This window comes from Engystomops pustulosus, chromosome 7 (assembly GCF_040894005.1).
Source record: "Engystomops pustulosus chromosome 7, aEngPut4.maternal, whole genome shotgun sequence".
Taxonomy (NCBI): Eukaryota; Metazoa; Chordata; class Amphibia; order Anura; family Leptodactylidae; genus Engystomops; species Engystomops pustulosus.
This window is the reverse complement of record NC_092417.1, coordinates 24173190-24193092: the sequence shown is the minus strand read 5'-3', so window position 1 is coordinate 24193092 and position 19903 is coordinate 24173190. Positions and strand designations below refer to the sequence as shown.

Here is a 19903-nt window from a genome sequence, read left to right as displayed (position 1 = left end):
AGGGTCGCACATTGACCGCTCAGATAAACAGAGTGAACGGGAGCAGGTGAGTATAAGCAGGTTATTTTTTTTAGAGCCATAAACAGGGAGTCCCCGGGTTAGATACAAGATCGGTTCTGTAGGCTTGTTCTTAAGTTGAATTTGTATGTAAGTCAGAACCGTATACTTTATAATTGTAGCCCCAGTCAAAATTTTTTGAGTCTCTGTGACAATTGGATTTTTGAAAATGTTCGGTTGTCATAAGAACCAGGATTATCAATAAATCTACATTACAGACACATTTGGTAATTGTTACAGCTGTTTATTGTAGCCCAGGGTAAAAGTACAGTAAATTAAGAAAATCGAGAAGTCCGTTTGTAACTAGGGGTCGTCTGTAAGTCGGGTGTTCTTAAGTAGGGGACCGCCTGTATAAACATTTTCATTTGTGATACATTCATTTAAACATATGAGTGCTCACTCGATGATTGAGAGCAAGATGTAGAGGCTAGTGATTATGGGGGGCTGTCTCAGGGATTTATGTCCATGTTCGAAGTGGAGGTCCAGACTTTGATAATGCGTCCTGCATGTGGATTGTAGTATTGTAGATGAAGGACTGGGGGATTGTCCTCACCCTGCTGTGCTGTGCGATTTTTGCATTGAGTTGCTCCATAACCCCTCCCCTCTGAAGGACTACTGTAGTCATGACACAGGGATGGAAACTGAATCTCCCAGACTGCCCTCCAGCAATTAATTACTTTGTGTAGTCAAATCCTTCTGACAGATTCCTTCTTTAGTTGGCTTACTTTGTACCAAGACTCTTCCACCCATTTCTGGTAGAATTATGGCTAATTGTTAGTCATAAGCCACTCCCCTGTAAGGTTGAGCCCCATCCTTTTACTATGAAAGGGCCCTGCCCTAATACTATGAGCCCCGCCCTTACACGATAAGCCCTGCCCTTTGACGGCAAACCATAAAAAAGGAAGTAAAACTACCTATAAATGTAATGCAAAATTTATAAAGAGGGGTTTAGGGGCAAACTGAATTCGGGTGCGTTTAATTAAGTAAATCTCCCAATGTCTTTGATAGAAAATTGTGTTTTATGTAAAGGGGTGGCCAATAAAGAAAATATTTTACACCAGAAGAGAGAGGGTTAACATCATTAGCTAAAGATAAAAAAGCAATTCTTGCTTTGGAGGACCTTACACAAAGACAATTTATACATTTAAAAGGGAACAGTGTAATGCCTTTTCTCTCCTGCGGGGGAGCTGTAGAGGAATAGAACACCTCCTGGTGCTGATGGGTGTCTCCCTAGATAACAGCCATGACTGTACACCCTGATCGTTTACTATTAAAGCTTTTCCACAATCTATGTATGGACGACTCTACCAGCGGACGTCCAGGTCAGGCTACGTCACAATTGTTTTCCAGGAAATGTCTAGAAATTGTGTAGTTTTAAAAATGGCTAGGAAATCAAAAAACATCTGAAGGGGTGTGGCCTAAGGGGTCATGGGGTCGGGTGTTGCAAGAATGTATATAAAAGGTATAAGAACAACTCATCTATTACACAAACCTCATTACACACTGGAGGAGGAACTGCAGAGGCCTGAACACAAGTAAGTAAAAACTTTATATATATAAAAGATAGATAAAACATCATGAACTTCATGGGGATTGGGGTCCTGGCAGCCCGGATTCCTGAGGGCTTTTTAAGAGAGAGGGTCCTGTACAAGTTCACAGTTTGCCCCCTTTTCCCCACCCCAAACCCAGTCCTATAGTCACCCTGTTTCCTGTCATGAAATCCAAATAAATGCCTTCCACCCTCCATTATGATCACTACCGTACCCCATCCAGAGCCCCCAGGAGTGTGTACTTATGAGTGATGCTGGTGATTATGGGGGTTTGGAGTATGAGTGATGCTGGTGACTATGGGGGTTTGGAGTATGAGTGATGCTGGTGACTATGGGGGTTTGGAGTATGAGTGATGCTGGTGACTATGGGGGTTTGGAGTATGAGTGATGCTGGTGACTATGGGGGTTTGGAGTATGAGTGATGCTGGTGACTATGGGGGTTTGGAGTATGAGTGATGCTGGTGACTATGGGGGTTTGGAGTATGAGTGATGCTGGTGACTATGGGGGTTTGGAGTATGAGTGATGCTGGTGACTATGGGGGTTTGGAGTATGAGTGATGCTGGTGACTATGGGGGTTTGGAGTATGAGTGATGCTGGTGACTATGGGGGTTTGGAGTATGAGTGATGCTGGTGACTATGGGGGTTTGGAGTATGAGTGATGCTGGTGACTATGGGGGTTTGGAGTATGAGTGATGCTGGTGACTATGGGGGTTTGGAGTATGAGTGATGCTGGTGACTATGGGGGTTTGGAGTATGAGTGATGCTGGTGACTATGGGGGTTTGGAGTATGAGTGATGCTGGTGACTATGGGGGTTTGGAGTATGAGTGATGCTGGTGACTATGGGGGTTTGGAGTATGAGTGATGCTGGTGACTATGGGGATTTGGAGTATGAGTGATGCTGGTGACTATGGGGGTTTGGAGTATGGGTGATGCTGGTGACTATGATGATTTGGAGTATGAGTGATGCTGGTGACTATGGGGGTCTGGAGTATGAGTGATTCTGGTGATTATTGGGGTTTGGAGTATGAGTGATGCTGCTGACTATGAGGATTTGGAGTATGAGTGATGGTGGTGACTACGGGGATTTGGAGTATGAGTGATGCTGGTGACTATGGGGATTTGGAGTCTGAGTGATGCTGGCGACTATGGAGGTTTGGAGTATGAGTGATGCTGGTGACTATGGGGGTTTGGAGTATGAGTGATGCTGGTGACTATGGGGATTTGGAGTATGAGTGATGGTGGTGACTATGGGGATCTGGAGGATGAGTGATGGTGGTGACTATGGGGGCTTGGAGTATGAGTGATGCTGGTGACTATGGGGGTTTGGAGTATGAGTGATGCTGGTGACTATGGGGGTTTGGAGTATGAGTGATGGTGGTGACTATGGGGGTTTGGAGTATGAGTGATGGTGGTGACTATGGGGGCTTGGAGTATGAGTGATGCTGGTGACTATGGGGGTTTGGAGTATGAGTGATGCTGGTGACTATGGGGGTTTGGAGTATGAGTGATGCTGGTAACTATGGGGGTTTGGAGTATGAGTGATGCTGGTGACTATGTGGATTTGGAGAATGAGTGATGCTGGTGACTATGGGGGCTTGGAGTATGAGTGATGCTGGTGACTATGGGGGTTTGGAGGATGAGTGATGCTGGTGCCTATGGGAAATTGGAGTATGAGTGATGCTGGTGACTATGGGGATCTGGAGGATGAGTGATGCTGGTGAGTATGGGGAATTGGAGTATGAGTGATGCTGGTGACTATGGGGATTTGGAGTATGAGTGATGGAGGTGACTATGGGGTTTTGGAGTATGAGTGATGGAGGTGACTATGGGTATTTGGAGTATGAGTGATGGAGATGACTATGGGGATTTGGAGTATGATTGATGCTGGTGACTATGGGGAATTGGAGTATGAGTGATGGTGGTGACTATGGGGATTTGGAGTATGAGTGATGCTGGTGATTATGGGAATTTGGAGTATGAGTGATGCTGGTGACTATGGGGATTTGGAGTATGAGTGATGCTGGTGATTATGGGAATTTGGAGTATGAGTGATGCTGGTGACTATGGGAATTTGGAGTATGAGTGATGCTGGTGACTATGGGAATTTGGAGTATGATTGATGCTGGTGACTATGGGGGCTTGGAGTATGAGTGATGCTGGTGACTATGGGGGCTTGGAGTATGAGTGATGCTGGTGACTATGGGGATTTGGAGTATGAGTGATGCTGGTGACTATGGGGGTCTGGAGTATGAGTGATGCTGGTGACTATGGGGGCTTGGAGTATGAGTGATGCTGGTGAGTATGGGGGCTTGGAGTATGAGTGATGCTGGTGACTATGGGGGCTTGGAGTAAGAGTGATGCTGGTGACTATGGGGGCTTGGAGTATGAGTGATGCTGGCGACTATGGGGGTTTGGAGTATGAGTGATGCTGGTGACTATGGGGGTTTGGAGTAGGAGTGATGGTGGTGACTATGGGGGTTTGGAGTATGAGTGATGGTGGTGACTATGGGGATTTGGAGTAGGAGTGATGGTGGTGACTATGGGGGTTTGGAGTATGAGTGATGGTGGTGACTATGGGGGTTTGGAGTATGAGTGATGGTGGTGACTATGGGGATTTGGAGTATGAGTGATGGTGGTGACTATGGGGAATTGGAGTATGAGTGATGGTGGTGACTATGGGGAATTGGAGTATGAGTGATGGTGGTGACTATGGGGAATTGGAGTATGAGTGATGGTGGTGACTATGGGGAATTGGAGTATGAGTGATGCTGGTGACTATGGGGATTTGGAGTATGAGTGATGGTGGTGACTATGGGGATTTGGATTAGGAGTGATGCTGGTGACTATGGGGATTTGGAGTATGAGTGATGCTGGTGACTATGAGGATTTGGAGTATGAGTGATGCTGGTGACTATGAGGATTTGGAGTATGAGTGATGCTGGTGACTATGGGGATTTGGAATATGAGTGATGCTGGTGACTATGGGGATTTGGAGTATGAGTGATGGGGGTGACTATGGGGGTTTGGAGTATGAGTGATGCTGGTGACTATGGGGATTTGGAGTATGAGTGATGCTGGTGACTATGGGGGTTTGGAGTATGAGTGATGGTGGTGACTATGGGGAATTGGAGTATGAGTGATGCTGGTGACTATGGGGAATTGGAGTATGAGTGATGCTGGTGACTATGGGGAATTGGAGTATGAGTGATGCTGGTGACTATGGGGATTTGGAGTATGAGTGATAGTGTTGACTATGGGGATTTGGAGTATGAGTGATGCTGGTGACTATGGGGGTTTGGAGTATGAGTGATGGTGGTGACTATGGGGAATTGGAGTATGAGTGATGCTGGTGACTATGGGGAATTGGAGTATGAGTGATGCTGGTGACTATGGGGAATTGGAGTATGAGTGATGCTGGTGACTATGGGGATTTGGAGTATGAGTGATGCTGGTGACTATGGGGGTTTGGAGTATGAGTGATGGTGGTGACTATGGGGAATTGGAGTATGAGTGATGGTGGTGACTATGGGGAATTGGAGTATGAGTGATGGTGGTGACTATGGGGAATTGGAGTATGAGTGATGCTGGTGACTATGGGGATTTGGAGTATGAGTGATGGTGGTGACTATGGGGATTTGGAGTATGAGTGATGCTGGTGACTATGGGGGTTTGGAGTATGAGTGATGGTGGTGACTATGGGGAATTGGAGTATGAGTGATGGTGGTGACTATGGGGATTTGGAGTATGAGTGATGCTGGTGACTATGGGGAATTGGAGTATGAGTGATGCTGGTGACTATGGGGGCTTGGAGTATGAGTGATGGTGGTGACTATGGGGAATTGGAGTATGAGTGATGGTGGTGACTATGGGGAATTGGAGTATGAGTGATGGTGGTGACTATGGTGAATTGGAGTATGAGTGATGCTGGTGACTATGGGGAATTGGAGAATGAGTGATGCTGGTGAGTATGGGGATTTGGAGTATGAGTGATGGTGGTGACTATGGGGATTTGGAGTATGAGTGATGGTAGTGACTATGGGGGTTTGGAGTATGAGTGATGCTGGTGATGTATAGAAATCTATATTGTCTTATCTTTGTTCTGTACAGGATGAAGATCCCGGCTCTGCTCCTTATGGTCATCACTGGATGTTGTGCCAAAGAGAGTGAGTTACTGACTACACTGCAATATCTATCTATATATCTATCTATCTATCTATCTATCTATCTATCTATCTATCTATCTATCTATCTATCTATCTCATATCTATCTATCTATCTATCTCATATCTATCTATCTATCTATCTATCTATCTATCTACCTCATATCTATCTATCTATCTATCTATCTATCTATCTATCTCATATCTATCTATCTCATATCTATCTATCTATCTATCTATCTATCTATCTATCTATCGATCTATCTATCTATCTATCTATCTCATATCTATCTATCTATCTATCTATCTATCTATCTATCTATCTATCTATCTCATATCTATCTATCTATCTATCTATCTATCTCATATCTATCTATCTATCTATCTATTATTTATCTATCTATCTATCTATTCGTCTGTCTATCTATTTATCTGATACATAGGCAGGGACATAACTAGGAAAGGCAAAGCCATATAGCAGGCTTCAGAATGCCCCCCCCCCACCTTAAGTAAAATATACATATTTGTATGCTTACACATGAGTTACAAACACACACAGTATATACACGCCATGTATACATACATACAGCATATACACACATACATTACATACACAGACATACAGCATATACACCAAATACACATCACATACATGCAATATCATATACAAACATACAGCATATACACACCCAATACCTCAGATGCTGGGGCCCCCTGACACTGTGGGCCCCTTAGCAGTTGTTATGGCTGCTGCCCCTTTAGTTATGTCCTTGTACATGGGTTTCTATTAGTCTACCTATTGTCTATCTATCTATCTATCTATCTATCTATGTATCTATCTATCTATCTATCTATCTATCTATCTATCTATCTCCTATCTATCTATCTATCTATCTATCTATCTATCTATCTGTCTATCTATTTCCTATCTATCTATCTATCTATCTATCTATCTATCTATCTATCTATCTCATATCTATCTATCTATCTATCTATCTATCTATCTATCTATCTATCTATCTATAATAAATTACAACAAATAATGTGTGTATAGCCAAAAAGTATACGACAACATGTTATTATTAGATTTAGACACAACATGCAATCATTAAAAACCATAAAAAGGTGCAAAAAAGCACCACAAATCATGTGGACTCCATACCCTATCAGTGTGTCCACATATTGCCTGACATACACAACAATATATATATATACGGGACACACCTCCTGTATATAGATAACAATCGTAATGCTGTAAGACACTTCCACCTAAATCCAAAGATGCAAATATCGCAGTCAAAAATCATGAAACCATCAGGGGATAGGTGAGGACGCAGGAGGGAACCCCAGTGTAAGAGGCTGTGGCATCCCACGCGTTTCGTCACCTATAGTGGACTTCATCAGGATTTTTTTTTAATCTGTCTCCTATCTATACATCTATTGTGCAGTAGGAATATGTTACCCACAGCTGAGCACTAGTCCGTTAGCTCTTTTATCAGGAATGCAGTTTTTCACTCCCTAATGAACATTTATTGCATCCATTTATCATCACACAAGTCTTATTCTGTGAGTGCGGTGGTCATGTAGGGTTTGGGTATGTTCACACTGAGGTTTTTACATGCAGAAAAAAAAAGTCGCTGGGGCTCATTTACTAAGGGTCCACGGACCATGATTCCATGATTTGTGCCGAATTGCCCCGGGTTTATGGCGCACACGATCGGATTGTGGCGCATCGGCGCCGGCTTGCACACGACAGAAATCGGGGGTGCGTTGCCGTCGGACAACCCAACAGATTCAGAAAAACAGCAGAATTTAAAAAAGGATTTGTGTTGAAAGATTACGCACTCACATGCACCAGGAAGAAGCAGGTGACCTCCGGCGGACCTCGGCGCAGCAGCAACACATGCAGGAAGTCGGGCGCACGATGTTAGTGAATCGCGCCGGACAATGTACCGCGGGTTCGCGACAGGACCGGGTGAGTAAATCTGCCCCACTGAATTTGCCTTCACCATCGACTTGACACATGAAGCGCTTCTCCCTTTCCTTCTTTCTGTTATAATAATAATAGAGACCCCCACAGATATAATGTTCCCATGGTGCCCCATGTACAGGATTCCAACGTGGTTCCAACTTAGAGAAGTATTACCCCCATTTGTGCCCCAACACATCCATTCTTCTTTCATTGTCTTGTAGATCTGCAAGGTGCATCTTTCCTGTTTTCGAAAAACAGTGACACATCAAAAGTGGTATTGAAGCCCACCGTCACCAAACCACTGGGGAATATGACCGTCTGTTTGGAGACCTACACGGACTATGTCCATAAAGACTCCCTCTTCAAACTGGTTAAAGATTCCAAGCCCCAGTTCCACCTTTTCCAAACCCAAGGTTATTACTCCATTGATATCGACAAAGATCAGGTCTACTACAAGAACAGCGATGAGACCATGACGTGGAAACACATCTGTGTGTCCTGGAAATCCAGCACCGGGGTCATCCATTTCATGGTCAATGGGATTCTCTACCCAAGGAGGGTCTTAAAAGCAGGTTTCTTCATAGACTCAGATGTTTCTGCAGTCCTTGGGGAGAACATTGTCTCTGCTGTTCCTGGTTTCTCTGTAGGAGAACCTTCTTTTGTGGGGGAAATTAGAAAGGTTAACATGTGGGATCGGGCACTTCCCCCCGAGGAGATGGAATCAATGTACATTACTAAATGGAAAAGAATGAGAGCAAATATCATTAACTGGGAGTCTGTGGACTATGAGGTGTATGGAGATGTCTTCTTGTATAAACCATGGATTAAACCATTGTAGATATATCTGAATGGCTGACAAAAATGTAAACTATAGACTCCTGACCCCAACAAGGAAAGTTAAGGTGCTTTTCTTTGGTTTTCTTACATCTCATGGGAACTGTTCACCTCCACGTCAACTCTTTGGAACCTTTCTTAGGCTGGATTCACACAAACGTATGCCCCTGGGGCCGTACATACGTCCCGATATGGTCGTGTGAATTCGGCCTTACTCTTTCCAGCACAGTTTGGATATTTTCTGTAGGCCAGGGGTATAACTACGAGAGGCTAGGACGCATAGGGGGTCATTTACTAAGGGCCTGATCCACGTTTTCCCGACGTGTTATCCAAATATTTCTGATTTGCGCCGATTTTCCCTGAATTGCCCCGGGATTTTGGCACACGCGATCGGATTGTGGCGCATCAGCGCTGGCATGCACGAGACGGAAATCGGGGGTGTGGCCGAACGAAAACCCGACGTATTCGGAGAAACCGCCGCATTTAAAAAAAAAAAAAGTGTCGCTGGACACGCGCTTACCTTCACCCAGGAATGGATCGTGAACTCCGGGGGACCTCAGCGGACTTCAGCGCAGCAGCGACACCTGGTGGACGTCGGAGGAACTGCCTTAGTGAATCGCCAGAAGACCTGAATCCACCGCAGAGAACACGCTGCTGAATCTCGAATGGACCAGGTAAGTAAATCTGCCCCAATGATTTTCATACATTTTTGTATACTCCTACTCATGTGAGCAACAATCACACACAACATATACACACCATATGCATACCTCCCAACATTTGGGAAAAGGAAAGAGGGACAAAATGGCGGCACGCTACGCGTGCCGCGGCGATCCCCCTAAGCCACACCCCCAATCACGCCCCAAATTTTAGCCATATTAAAAATAATAAAAATCATAATTAAAAAAAAAAAAAAAATTATCCTTATTGGGATTTGAACCCAGAACCTGCAGTGTCCATGTACAATAATAACACTGCGCCTCAACCCACTGAGCTATAACCTCAGTGATTAACAAGTGGAGAATTTTGGTAACTAAGAACTATATACTGCCTTGGTATATAGGGAGGGATCTTCTCAGATTATTGTAATTATTGAGACTATTATTATTATTATTATTATTATTATTATTATTATTGAGATGATTATTATTATTTTTACCATTATTAATAATCATCTCCATAATAATAAAATTTATAATAATAATAATAATAATAGTCTCAATAATTACAATAATAATCTCTGAGAAGATCCCTCTCTATATATCAGGGCATTAGTCTGTGTCACAGTGTAACACTGGCAGATAACATGTCTTAGTTACCAGAAATCCTCAGCTCTGTATCACTGGGCTTATAGCTCAGTTAGTTAAGGCTCCTGTCTATGGTGCACAGGGTCCCAGGTTCGAATCTCAGCCTGGCCAAAACTTTATGCAATTTAATTATATAAAGAGCTTGTGTCTGGGGAAGACCTGGAGACCATATATGGACAGATAGAGATCTGAGCTGATGACGTGGTCCCTGCTCTCCGCTAAGCCGACACTTCTCTGAAAAGGATTCCCTCCCGATGTCTGCTCTGGGGAACCCTAGGAGATGCAGTGACCATATATGGACAGATGCTGATCTGAAGCTGATGACGTGGTCCCTGCTCTCTCCACTAAGCCGACACTTCTCTGAAAAGGATTCCCTCCCGATGTCTGCTCTGGGGAACCCTAGGAGATGCAGTGACCATATATGGACAGATGGTGATCTGAAGCTGATGACGTGGTCCCTGCTCTGCGCTAAGCCTGACACTTCTCTGAAAAGGATTCCCTGCCCGATGTCTGTAGAAGCCATTCTGTACTGTGAGTTCAGACTTTCAAAGTATTTACTATGCGGACACAGCGCCGGGACACAGCGGGACCTGGGGGGGAAATCCGTGACAATATCATAGCTGCCCGTGACGCGGGGCAGGGGTACGAAAAACGGGAAAGTCCCGTCAAAATCGGGACGGTTGGGAGCTATGCATATGTACATACTTGCAACGCATAAACATAGTAACATATACACAGGCATACAGCTTATACACATGACATATACACACACATACAGAATATACACACATACCACAGGCACATACAGACATACAGCATATACACACATACAGCATATACATTCCAGATGTTGAGGCCCCCTGACACTGTGGGCCCCATAGTAGCTACTATGGCTGCTACCCCTGTAGCTAAGCCTCAGTAGGCCCTAACATTCCGGAGAAGTCAGTATTGTTAGTTTTAAAACAAATTGACTAGAATCTCTACTGTCAAGTGGGTTTGGGTTTCTCTTTTAGCCCTGGATCAACCACCTAGCAGAAAAGACCCTACTAAGAATATTGGGTTTTTAAATATTGACACTGATTGCTTGCCATTGGTCGTGATGGTGGGGGGAGGGGTTTAAGAAATATTCCCAGGTGAAGGAAAGTAAAATGGTAAAAAGTTCCCTTTAAAGGGTCGAAATTTAATAAATGAAGGGGGGAGTGAAGACAATTGTCCAAGATGTAACTCTTCATGTGTAACTGGAGACGGCAGAGGAGAGAGCTGGACATGTCAGATGAAGGGGGTCTTACCCCAAATGTCACAGGATGGGTTTCATATTGCTTAATACCATCTACAGATGAGTGGAGCATGTCTTACCAGGATCACCAAACTGTGCCGGAAACAGTAGAGCGACGTCTCGTATGGGATGCAAAGAGCTGGAGTTGGTGAAGGTGAGAAGTCCCCATGAGATGTCACCACATGGGAATAGTTGGCAGTTTTCAGCAGAACAAGTAGCTATATAAGGCCATGTAACTTATATATCCAACCAGCTGTGGAATACCATTAACTGCTATCACCTATGGACTTGCCGGATAATATGCCAAATTATATGTTTAACACCATGTGAACTGTGTCATACTATTACTTACAGATTTATGCACTTATGTCTTACTTATGTACTTATACTGAAGATACTAAAAAACTATAGAAACTCACAATACATACGTGTGCGCTGAATTCATGTGAAGTCCGTTTAAAGGGTCGCACATTGACCGCTCAGATAAACAGAGTGAACGGGAGCAGGTGAGTATAAGCAGGTTATTTTTTTAGAGCCATAAACAGGGAGTCCCTGGGTTAGATACAAGATCGGTTCTGTAGGCTTGTTCTTAAGTTGAATTTGTATGTAAGTCAGAACCGTATACTTTATAATTGTAGCCCCAATCAAAATTTTTTGAGTCTCTGTGACAATTGGATTTTTGAAAATGTTCGCTTGTCATAAGAACCAGGATTATCAATAAAGCTTAATTACAGACACATTTGGTAATTGTTACAGCTGTTTATTGTAGCCCAGGGTAAAAGTACAGTAAATTATGAAAATCGAGAAGTCCGTTTGTAACTAGGGGTCGTCTGTAAGTCGGGTGTTCTTAAGTAGGGGACCGCCTGTATAAACATTTTCATTTGTGATACATTCATTTAAACATATGAGTGCTCACTCGATGATTGAGAGCAAGATGTAGAGGCTAGTGATTATGGGGGGCTGTCTCAGGGACCTACGTCAATGTTCGAAGTGGAGGTCCGCAATTTGATAGTGCGTCCTGCATGTGGATTGTAGTATTGTAGATGAAGTACTGGGGGATTGTCCTCACCCTGCTGTGCTGTGCAATTTTTGCATTGAGTTGCTCCATAACCCCTCCCCTCTGAAGGACTACTGTAGTCATGACACAGGCATGGAAACAGTGAATCTCTCAGACTGCCCTCCGACAATTTAATTACTTTGTGTAGTAAAGATTCCTTCACTGGTTGTCTTATTTTGTACCAAGACTCTCCCACACATTTCTGGTAGAATTCAGGCTCATTGTTAGTCATAAGCCCCTCCCCTGTAGGGTTGAGCCCCATCCTTTTACTATGAAAGGGCCCCGCCCTAATACTATGAGCCCCGCCCTTACACGATAAGCCCTGCCCTTTGACGGCAAACCATAAAAAAGGGAGTAAAACTTCCTATAAATGTAATGCAAAGTTTATAAACAGGGGTTTAGGGATAAACAGAATTTGGGTGGGTTTAACTAAGTAAATCTCCCTATGTCTTTGATAGAAAATTGTGTTTTATGTAAAGGGGTGGCCAATAAAGAAAATATTTTACACCAGAAGAGAGAGGGTTAACATCATTAGCTAAAGATAAAAAAGCAATTCTTGCTTTGGAGGACCTTACACAAAGACAATTTATACATTTAAAAGGGAACAGTGTAATGCCTTTTCTCTCCTGCGGGGGAGCTGTAGAGGAATAGAACACCTCCTGGTGCTGATGGGTGTCTCCCTAGATAACAGCCATGACTGTACACCCTGATCGTTTACTATTAAAGCTTTTCCACAATCTATGTATGGACGACTCTACCAGCGGACATCCAGGTCAGGCAACATCACAATTGTTTTCCAGGAAATGTCTAGAAATTGTGTAGTTTTAAAAATGGCTAGGAAATCAAAAAACATCTGAAGGGGTGTGGCCTAAGGGGTCATGGGGTCGGGTGTTGCAAGAATGTATATAAAAGGTATAAGAACAACTCATCTATTACACAAACCTCATTACACACTGGAGGAGGAACTGCAGAGGCCTGAACACAAGTAAGTAAAAACTTTATATATATAAAAGATAGATAAAACATCATGAACTTCATGGGGATTGGGGTCCTGGCAGCCCGGATTCCTGAGGGCTTTTTAAGAGAGAGGGTCCTGTACAAGTTCACAGTTTGCCCCCTTTTCCCCACCCCAAACCCAGTCCTATAGTCACCCTGTTTCCTGTCATGAAATCCAAATAAATGCCTTCCACCCTCCATTATGATCACTACCGTACCCCATCCAGAGCCCCCAGGAGTGTGTACTTATGAGTGATGCTGGTGATTATGGGGGTTTGGAGTATGAGTGATGCTGGTGACTATGGGGGTTTGGAGTATGAGTGATGCTGGTGACTATGGGGGTTTGGAGTATGAGTGATGCTGGTGACTATGGGGGTTTGGAGTATGAGTGATGCTGGTGACTATGGGGGTTTGGAGTATGAGTGATGCTGGTGACTATGGGGGTTTGGAGTATGAGTGATGCTGGTGACTATGGGGGTTTGGAGTATGAGTGATGCTGGTGACTATGGGGGTTTGGAGTATGAGTGATGCTGGTGACTATGGGGGTTTGGAGTATGGGTGATGCTGGTGACTATGATGATTTGGAGTATGAGTGATGCTGGTGACTATGGGGGTCTGGAGTATGAGTGATTCTGGTGATTATTGGGGTTTGGAGTATGAGTGATGCTGCTGACTATGAGGATTTGGAGTATGAGTGATGGTGGTGACTACGGGGATTTGGAGTATGAGTGATGCTGGTGACTATGGGGATTTGGAGTCTGAGTGATGCTGGCGACTATGGAGGTTTGGAGTATGAGTGATGCTGGTGACTATGGGGGTTTGGAGTATGAGTGATGCTGGTGACTATGGGGATTTGGAGTATGAGTGATGGTGGTGACTATGGGGATCTGGAGGATGAGTGATGGTGGTGACTATGGGGGCTTGGAGTATGAGTGATGCTGGTGACTATGGGGGTTTGGAGTATGAGTGATGCTGGTGACTATGGGGGTTTGGAGTATGAGTGATGGTGGTGACTATGGGGGTTTGGAGTATGAGTGATGGTGGTGACTATGGGGGCTTGGAGTATGAGTGATGCTGGTGACTATGGGGGTTTGGAGTATGAGTGATGCTGGTGACTATGGGGGTTTGGAGTATGAGTGATGCTGGTAACTATGGGGGTTTGGAGTATGAGTGATGCTGGTGACTATGTGGATTTGGAGAATGAGTGATGCTGGTGACTATGGGGGCTTGGAGTATGAGTGATGCTGGTGACTATGGGGGTTTGGAGGATGAGTGATGCTGGTGCCTATGGGAAATTGGAGTATGAGTGATGCTGGTGACTATGGGGATCTGGAGGATGAGTGATGCTGGTGAGTATGGGGAATTGGAGTATGAGTGATGCTGGTGACTATGGGGATTTGGAGTATGAGTGATGGAGGTGACTATGGGGTTTTGGAGTATGAGTGATGGAGGTGACTATGGGTATTTGGAGTATGAGTGATGGAGATGACTATGGGGATTTGGAGTATGATTGATGCTGGTGACTATGGGGAATTGGAGTATGAGGGGATGGGGGTGACTATGGGGGTTTGGAGTATGAGTGATGCTGGTGACTATGTGGATTTGGAGAATGAGTGATGCTGGTGACTATGGGGGCTTGGAGTATGAGTGATGCTGGTGACTATGGGGGTTTGGAGGATGAGTGATGCTGGTGCCTATGGGAAATTGGAGTATGAGTGATGCTGGTGACTATGGGGATCTGGAGGATGAGTGATGCTGGTGAGTATGGGGAATTGGAGTATGAGTGATGCTGGTGACTATGGGGATTTGGAGTATGAGTGATGGAGGTGACTATGGGGTTTTGGAGTATGAGTGATGGAGGTGACTATGGGTATTTGGAGTATGAGTGATGGAGATGACTATGGGGATTTGGAGTATGATTGATGCTGGTGACTATGGGGAATTGGAGTATGAGTGATGGTGGTGACTATGGGGATTTGGAGTATGAGTGATGCTGGTGATGTATAGAAATCTATATTGTCTTATCTTTGTTCTGTACAGGATGAAGATCCCGGCTCTGCTCCTTATGGTCATCACTGGATGTTGTGCCAAAGAGAGTGAGTTACTGACTACACTGCAATATCTATCTATATATCTATCTATCTATCTATCTATCTATCTATCTATCTATCTATCTATCTATCTCATATCTATCTATCTATCTATCTCATATCTATCTATCTATCTATCTATCTATCTATCTATCTATCTATCTACCTCATATCTATCTATCTATCTATCTATCTATCTATCTCATATCTATCTATCTCATATCTATCTATCTATCTATCTATCTATCTATCTATCGATCTATCTATCTATCTATCTATCTCATATCTATCTATCTATCTATTATCTATCTATCTCATATCTATCTATCTATCTATCTATCTATCGATCTATCTATCTATCTATCTATCTCATATCTATCTATCTATCTATCTATCTCATATCTATCTATCTATCTATCTATCTATCTCATATCTATCTATCTATCTATCTATTATTTATCTATCTATCTATCTATCTATTCGTCTGTCTATCTATTTATCTGATACATAGGCAGGGACATAACTAGGAAAGGCAAAGCCATATAGCAGGCTTCAGAATGCCCCCCCCCCACCTTAAGTAAAATATACATATTTGTATGCTTACACATTTGTTACAAACACACACAGTATATACACGCCATGTATACATACATACAGCATATACACAGACATACAGCATATACACCAAATACACATCACATACATGCAATATCATATACAAACATACAGCATATACACACCCAATACCTCAGATGCTGGGGCCCCCTGACACTGTGGGCTCCTTAGCAGTTGTTATGGCTGCTGCCCCTTTAGTTATGTCCTTGTACATGGGTTTCTATTAGTCTACCTATTGTCTATCTATCTATCTATCTATCTATCTATCTATCTATCTATGTATCTATCTATCTATCTATCTATCTATCTATCTATCTCCTATCTATCTATCTATCTATCTATCTATCTGTCTATCTATTTCCTATCTATCTATCTATCTATCTATCTATCTATCTATCTATCTATCTATCTCATATCTATCTATCTATCTATCTATCTATCTATAATAAATTACAACAAATAATGTGTGTATAGCCAAAAAGTATACGACAACATGTTATTATTAGATTTAGACACAACATGCAATCATTAAAAACCATAAAAAGGTGCAAAAAAGCACCACAAATCATGTGGACTCCATACCCTATCAGTGTGTCCACATATTGCCTGACATACACAACAATATATATATATACGGGACACACCTCCTGTATATAGATAACAATCGTAATGCTGTAAGACACTTCCACCTAAATCCAAAGATGCAAATATCGCAGTAAAAAATCATGAAACCATCAGGGGATAGGTGAGGAGGCAGGAGGGAACCCCAGTGTAAGAGGCTGTGGCATCCCACGCGTTTCGTCACCTATAGTGGACTTCATCAGGATTTTTTTTTAATCTGTCTCCTATCTATACATCTATTGTGCAGTAGGAATATGTTACCCACAGCTGAGCACTAGTCCGTTAGCTCTTTTATCAGGAATGCAGTTTTTCACTCCCTAATGAACATTTATTGCATCCATTTATCATCACACAAGTCTTATTCTGTGAGTGCGGTGGTCATGTAGGGTTTGGGTATGTTCACACTGAGGTTTTTACATGCAGAAAAAAAAAGTCGCTGGGGCTCATTTACTAAGGGTCCACGGACCATGATTCCATGATTTGTGCCGAATTGCCCCGGGTTTATGGCGCACACGATCGGATTGTGGCGCATCGGCGCCGGCTTGCACACGACAGAAATCGGGGGTGCGTTGCCGTCGGACAACCCAACAGATTCAGAAAAACAGCAGAATTTAAAAAAGGATTTGTGTTGAAAGATTACGCACTCACATGCACCAGGAAGAAGCAGGTGACCTCCGGCGGACCTCGGCGCAGCAGCAACACATGCAGGAAGTCGGGCGCACGATGTTAGTGAATCGCGCCGGACAATGTACCGCGGGTTCGCGACAGGACCGGGTGAGTAAATCTGCCCCACTGAATTTGCCTTCACCATCGACTTGACACATGAAGCGCTTCTCCCTTTCCTTCTTTCTGTTATAATAATAATAGAGACCCCCACAGATATAATGTTCCCATGGTGCCCCATGTACAGGATTCCAACGTGGTTCCAACTTAGAGAAGTATTACCCCCATTTGTGCCCCAACACATCCATTCTTCTTTCATTGTCTTGTAGATCTGCAAGGTGCATCTTTCCTGTTTTCGAAAAACAGTGACACATCAAAAGTGGTATTGAAGCCCACCGTCACCAAACCACTGGGGAATATGACCGTCTGTTTGGAGACCTACACGGACTATGTCCATAAAGACTCCCTCTTCAAACTGGTTAAAGATTCCAAGCCCCAGTTCCACCTTTTCCAAACCCAAGGTTATTACTCCATTGATATCGACAAAGATCAGGTCTACTACAAGAACAGCGATGAGACCATGACGTGGAAACACATCTGTGTGTCCTGGAAATCCAGCACCGGGGTCATCCATTTCATGGTCAATGGGATTCTCTACCCAAGGAGGGTCTTAAAAGCAGGTTTCTTCATAGACTCAGATGTTTCTGCAGTCCTTGGGGAGAACATTGTCTCTGCTGTTCCTGGTTTCTCTGTAGGAGAACCTTCTTTTGTGGGGGAAATTAGAAAGGTTAACATGTGGGATCGGGCACTTCCCCCCGAGGAGATGGAATCAATGTACATTACTAAATGGAAAAGAATGAGAGCAAATATCATTAACTGGGAGTCTGTGGACTATGAGGTGTATGGAGATGTCTTCTTGTATAAACCATGGATTAAACCATTGTAGATATATCTGAATGGCTGACAAAAATGTAAACTATAGACTCCTGACCCCAACAAGGAAAGTTAAGGTGCTTTTCTTTGGTTTTCTTACATCTCATGGGAACTGTTCACCTCCACGTCAACTCTTTGGAACCTTTCTTAGGCTGGATTCACACAAACGTATGCCCCTGGGGCCGTACATACGTCCCGATATGGTCGTGTGAATTCGGCCTTACTCTTTCCAGCACAGTTTGGATATTTTCTGTAGGCCAGGGGTATAACTACGAGAGGCTAGGACGCATAGGGGGTCATTTACTAAGGGCCTGATCCACGTTTTCCCGACGTGTTATCCAAATATTTCTGATTTGCGCCGATTTTCCCTGAATTGCCCCGGGATTTTGGCACACGCGATCGGATTGTGGCGCATCAGCGCTGGCATGCACGAGACGGAAATCGGGGGTGTGGCCGAACGAAAACCCGACGTATTCGGAGAAACCGCCGCATTTAAAAAAAAAAAAAGTGTCGCTGGACACGCGCTTACCTTCACCCAGGAATGGATCGTGAACTCCGGGGGACCTCAGCGGACTTCAGCGCAGCAGCGACACCTGGTGGACGTCGGAGGAACTGCCTTAGTGAATCGCCAGAAGACCTGAATCCACCGCAGAGAACACGCTGCTGAATCTCGAATGGACCAGGTAAGTAAATCTGCCCCAATGATTTTCATACATTTTTGTATACTCCTACTCATGTGAGCAACAATCACACACAACATATACACACCATATGCATACCTCCCAACATTTGGGAAAAGGAAAGAGGGACAAAATGGCGGCACGCTACGCGTGCCGCGGCGATCCCCCTAAGCCACACCCCCAATCACGCCCCAAATTTTAGCCATATTAAAAATAATAAAAATCATAATTAAAAAAAAAAAAAAAATTATCCTTATTGGGATTTGAACCCAGAACCTGCAGTGTCCATGTACAATAATAACACTGCGCCTCAACCCACTGAGCTATAACCTCAGTGATTAACAAGTGGAGAATTTTGGTAACTAAGAACTATATACTGCCTTGGTATATAGGGAGGGATCTTCTCAGATTATTGTAATTATTGAGACTATTATTATTATTATTATTATTATTATTATTATTATTGAGATGATTATTATTATTTTTACCATTATTAATAATCATCTCCATAATAATAAAATTTATAATAATAATAATAATAATAGTCTCAATAATTACAATAATAATCTCTGAGAAGATCCCTCTCTATATATCAGGGCATTAGTCTGTGTCACAGTGTAACACTGGCAGATAACATGTCTTAGTTACCAGAAATCCTCAGCTCTGTATCACTGGGCTTATAGCTCAGTTAGTTAAGGCTCCTGTCTATGGTGCACAGGGTCCCAGGTTCGAATCTCAGCCTGGCCAAAACTTTATGCAATTTAATTATATAAAGAGCTTGTGTCTGGGGAAGACCTGGAGACCATATATGGACAGATAGAGATCTGAGCTGATGACGTGGTCCCTGCTCTCCGCTAAGCCGACACTTCTCTGAAAAGGATTCCCTCCCGATGTCTGCTCTGGGGAACCCTAGGAGATGCAGTGACCATATATGGACAGATGCTGATCTGAAGCTGATGACGTGGTCCCTGCTCTCTCCACTAAGCCGACACTTCTCTGAAAAGGATTCCCTCCCGATGTCTGCTCTGGGGAACCCTAGGAGATGCAGTGACCATATATGGACAGATGGTGATCTGAAGCTGATGACGTG

The 19903-nt window shown here is 43.6% G+C and overlaps 3 protein-coding genes across 3 annotated transcripts in view; all 3 read left to right on the top strand.

Moving 5' to 3' along the window:
• Positions 1 to 19903, top strand: part of LOC140069439 (female protein-like) — a 53653-nt gene that overhangs the window by 7942 nt on the left and 25808 nt on the right. The window lies entirely within an intron of this gene.
• On the top strand, positions 1560 to 9049 carry LOC140069436 (C-reactive protein-like). Its single transcript, XM_072115137.1, has 3 exons — positions 1560 to 1592; positions 5717 to 5772; positions 7963 to 9049. The coding sequence occupies exons 2-3, from the start codon at positions 5718 to 5720 to the stop codon at positions 8577 to 8579; spliced, it is 672 nt and encodes a 223-aa protein (XP_071971238.1). The 5' UTR covers positions 1560 to 1592; position 5717; the 3' UTR covers positions 8580 to 9049.
• On the top strand, positions 13168 to 18616 carry LOC140068704 (C-reactive protein-like). Its single transcript, XM_072114098.1, has 3 exons — positions 13168 to 13200; positions 15252 to 15307; positions 17530 to 18616. The coding sequence occupies exons 2-3, from the start codon at positions 15253 to 15255 to the stop codon at positions 18144 to 18146; spliced, it is 672 nt and encodes a 223-aa protein (XP_071970199.1). The 5' UTR covers positions 13168 to 13200; position 15252; the 3' UTR covers positions 18147 to 18616.

Excerpts from the sequence above, each read along its gene's own strand:
- LOC140069436 (XM_072115137.1), top strand. The coding sequence starts at position 5,718 with ATGAAGATCCCGGCTCTGCTCCTTATGGTCATCACTGGATGTTGTGCC. Across the intron at positions 5,773-7,962 it reads TGGATGTTGTGCCAAAGAGA|ATCTGCAAGGTGCATCTTTC; the intron begins GTGAGTTACTGA and ends ATTGTCTTGTAG.
- LOC140068704 (XM_072114098.1), top strand. The coding sequence starts at position 15,253 with ATGAAGATCCCGGCTCTGCTCCTTATGGTCATCACTGGATGTTGTGCC. Across the intron at positions 15,308-17,529 it reads TGGATGTTGTGCCAAAGAGA|ATCTGCAAGGTGCATCTTTC; the intron begins GTGAGTTACTGA and ends ATTGTCTTGTAG.